We start from the raw sequence: 3,693 nt of genomic DNA, 5'->3' as shown, positions 1-3,693 counted from the left end.
CAAATATATGTAACTGTTGCAGCAGCTCCTCCCCCAATCAATATGTGATAACGAACTCTGATGGTGGGCCTGTAGTATTCCATTTGTTTACTTGAATAAGCTTGACACTCCTCGGTAGTCCAGGGGTTCCGATCACTTACGATCTCTACATCGTAAGTGATCAGAACCCCTGGAGTATCGAGGATGAAGCTTGACATACTTTCATGGTAACATTTTAGGTAACCTGAGACGAAATCTCAAGTGACCTATTCTAATCGCCTTTCGTCCGTCGTGCGTTGTCGTCCGTCGTGCGTCGTGCGTCGGCCGTCGTGTGTCCATAAACAATTTGTATTTTCGGTTTCTTCTCCAAAACCGCTGAAGCAATTTGAATGAAATTATACCAAAAAAACTTTCTAGGGCATAAGGCCAATCAAAATAGAGATTAAACAGTGTTTTGATTGCGTTAAAAGTGGTATGAACGCAATGGGATACAGACATATTCAATGTAGCGCGTTAAACTGTTCAATCTATATATCTACATAAATAAGTCAATTTCCACATACATGTTCGTGATAAAATTTAAAACGAATTTGCTAAGCAAAAGCTGGGTAACTACGGTAGTCAGGATTGCCGAAGATATAGTTCCGATTGTTGAACTTTATAGCGGCAGTTTAATTTGAAATATAACAATGACACTTTTCAATTATTTTTGAAATGTTTTTTTTTTTTTTTTTTTTTTTTTTTTCAATTTGATTAAATATAGAATCAATCTGTCAATAATGTCCATTTCGTATAAAAATAGAGATAACCGAGGCGAAACGACTACCGGTATGTATCTTTGTCAAGGTCCGAAGTGGAGCGAGCCGCCATATTTGATTTTCAACCGAGGACAGTTATTGACGGTATGACCGTTGAGCTGCTGAATGTTTGTCATGTATGTATCGGTGTACGAACGCGATATGGACTAACTTCTTCATAGTCACGGCTTTTATTTTATAGTACGGCGGATAGACAAGTATTTGCATGGTGTGTGTACAGTAGACCTATTTTGAATGCAAAGACGGAGGATAAAGCTGACGATGCTGTTTCGGATAGGCTACATGTTTTTTTTTTTCTGGAATCCTGTACATGACCTGTTACCTATTGTTCGCTTATTCAATGTAGCGCGTTAGTGCTACATGTACGGAATATGTCTGTATCCCATTGCGTTCATACCACCTCGCAATCAAAACACTGTTCAATCTATAACATTATATTTACATGAATAATTCTATTTTTACATGTTCGTGATCAAATTTAAAACGATGTTGGTTGCTAAGCTGGGTAACTACGGTAGTCAGGATGGCGGTAGATATAGTTCCGAGTGTTGAATGTTATAGCTGCAGTTTGGTTTGAAATATAACAATGACAGCTTTCTATTATTTCTAAAATATGCTTTTTATTCAATTTGATCATATATCAATAATACGAAACGACTGCAGGTATGTAGACAAGTATTTGCATGGTGTGTGTAGGCCCATTTTGAATGCAATGACGGAGGATAAAGCTGATGATACTGTTTAGGATAAGCTACCTGTAATGTTTTTATTCTTGGAAATATGTACATTACCTGATTACCTGTTGTTCGCTTAGACGCTCCCCCAATTTTTCTCCGACTATCAGATGTTCTGTTTATTTATATTAGGTGAGAGAAGTGACCGTACACACATACTGTCGTAATTACGGGATTCCCCGAACATTCCCGAGGAAAGCCCCCTAGTTGTAGCCCCGACCAGCGAATCATTTTGTTGTTTATTACCGTTACAACGAACATATCTTTTGTTTTGATGTCAAATGCATATTTAATTGGATCTAATTGTTGTATATGTTATTGTAGTGCGTTCCGCATGTTCCGGAAAAACTACAGTGCGCGCTGCTACTCCACGTGGTCGGAGATGAAGGGATAGAAGTTTTCAACACATTCCAATTTCCGGATGAAGATGTTGATAAAATCGTGCCCCTTCTACAAAGGTATGAAGCTCATTGTGCTCCGTTAAAAAATGTTACATATGAGAGACATAATTTTTTTTCCGCTCCCAGGGACAGTCCGAGACAATCGACCAATTTGTCACAGAGTTAAAAAATCAGGCAAAAAAGTGCGAATTTGCAGACTTATACGAGTGTCTAATTAAGGACAGAATTGTCGGGGGAATTACGTCAGACACGGCTAGGGCCAGATTGTTAAGGGAACCTGAACTATCATTAAGAAAAGCAGTCGATATCTGTCGTGTTGCGGAGACAACAAGTGCACAGTTAAAAGACTTGAATGAAACGACTAGTCATGATGATCACAAAGTTCACGTAGTCAAACAGAAGAAGTCAAGTCAGTCTACAGGGAATCCCAAATCTAAAAATGGTTCTAATCAGAGGAAAGGAGGTCAAAAACCTAGTCCTAACAATTCACACAGAGGGAAATCATGTGGTAAATGTGGTACAGACCATCCACCCAGACAATGCCCAGCATTTGGTAGGACATGTTACAAATGTGGTGTTAAAAATCACTACAAGTCCATGTGCAGGTCTACAGGTACGACGACAAATACAGGTCAGACTGTCAATCATCTATTCATTGGTGTGGTAAACAGACGGAGAAGTAAAAACCGGAATTGGGAAACTACACTTAATGTAAACAATCATATGATTGATTTGAAGTTAGACACCGGTGCTGAGGCAAATGTGATACCTGAGAAAATGTTCCGACAAGTTAAAGGGAAGACAAAACTACAAAAATCCAACGCCAAACTCTCAACCTACACTGGCCAAGGTATCCCTGTGTTAGGTAAATGTGTAAAAACACAAAAACAGAACAGCTAATGTGGAATTCTTAGTGGTGAAACTAGACTCTATGCCAGTCATAGGACAACAAACCTGTGAGGAGTGGAATTTAGTACAACAAGTTACAGTCAACGCAGTCAACTCTGATAAACATTCGAAATTACTAGACAAGTTCAGTGATTTGTTCAGCGACAAGTTAGGTTGTTTACCTGGTGAGCATCATATTGAAGTGGATTCATCAGTGATTCCTGTTGTTCATGCACCGCGTCGCCTACCTGTAGCATTAAGGGATCGTGTACTTGATGAACTTTCACGAATGGAGGAACTCGGGGTGATAGCGAAAGTAGATCAGCCCACCGAATGGGTTAGCTCAATGGTTGTCGTCGAAAAACCTAATGGCAAGTTACGCATTTGTTTAGATCCTAAAGATCTTAATGTTGCCATTCGTCGTGAACATTATCCCTTACCAACATCAGAAGAAGTAAGCAGTTTGCTTGCAGGTGCGAAGTATTTCAGTAAACTTGATGCTAGCAGCGGGTTTTGGCAAGTCAAAATAGACACTGAAAGTTCAAAGTTGACCACTTTTAATACACCATATGGGCGTTATTGTTTCAAACGGTTGCCGTTCGGAATTAAAAGTGCACCAGAAGTTTTTCACAAGATGATATGTAACATTCTGCATGGCATTAAAGGTGTCAAATCGATAATCGACGACATTCTCATATGGGGAACAACACGTGAAGAACACGACAGTAGACTGGAACAAGTCCTTAGGCGGTTACAAAACAAAGGAATGAGTCTGAATAAAGATAAATGCCAAATAGGGCTCACAGAGGTAGTATATTTTGGACATAAATATTCTGGGGAAGGTATACAGCCAGATGATACAAAGGTCAGTGC

At 39.3% G+C, this 3,693-nt stretch overlaps 1 protein-coding gene across 1 annotated transcript; it reads left to right on the top strand.

Moving 5' to 3' along the window:
• Positions 1–883: 883 nt before the first annotated feature.
• Positions 884–2,832, top strand: LOC138306589 (uncharacterized). Its single transcript, XM_069247027.1, has 2 exons — positions 884–913; positions 2,059–2,832. The coding sequence occupies exons 1-2, from the start codon at positions 884–886 to the stop codon at positions 2,830–2,832; spliced, it is 804 nt and encodes a 267-aa protein (XP_069103128.1).
• The last annotated feature ends 861 nt before the right edge of the window (positions 2,833–3,693 follow it).

Source organism: Argopecten irradians, chromosome 13 (genome assembly GCF_041381155.1).
Source record: "Argopecten irradians isolate NY chromosome 13, Ai_NY, whole genome shotgun sequence".
Taxonomy (NCBI): domain Eukaryota; kingdom Metazoa; phylum Mollusca; class Bivalvia; order Pectinida; family Pectinidae; genus Argopecten; species Argopecten irradians.
The sequence above is the reverse complement of the archived record's forward strand: the minus strand, read 5'-3'. Positions and strand labels throughout refer to the sequence as shown.

Coding starts and splice junctions, on each gene's coding strand:
- LOC138306589 (XM_069247027.1), top strand. CDS start 884: ATGACCGTTGAGCTGCTGAATGTTTGTCAT. Junction 914..2,058: donor AGCTGCTGAATGTTTGTCAT/GTATGTATCGGT, acceptor TTCCGCTCCCAG/GGACAGTCCGAGACAATCGA.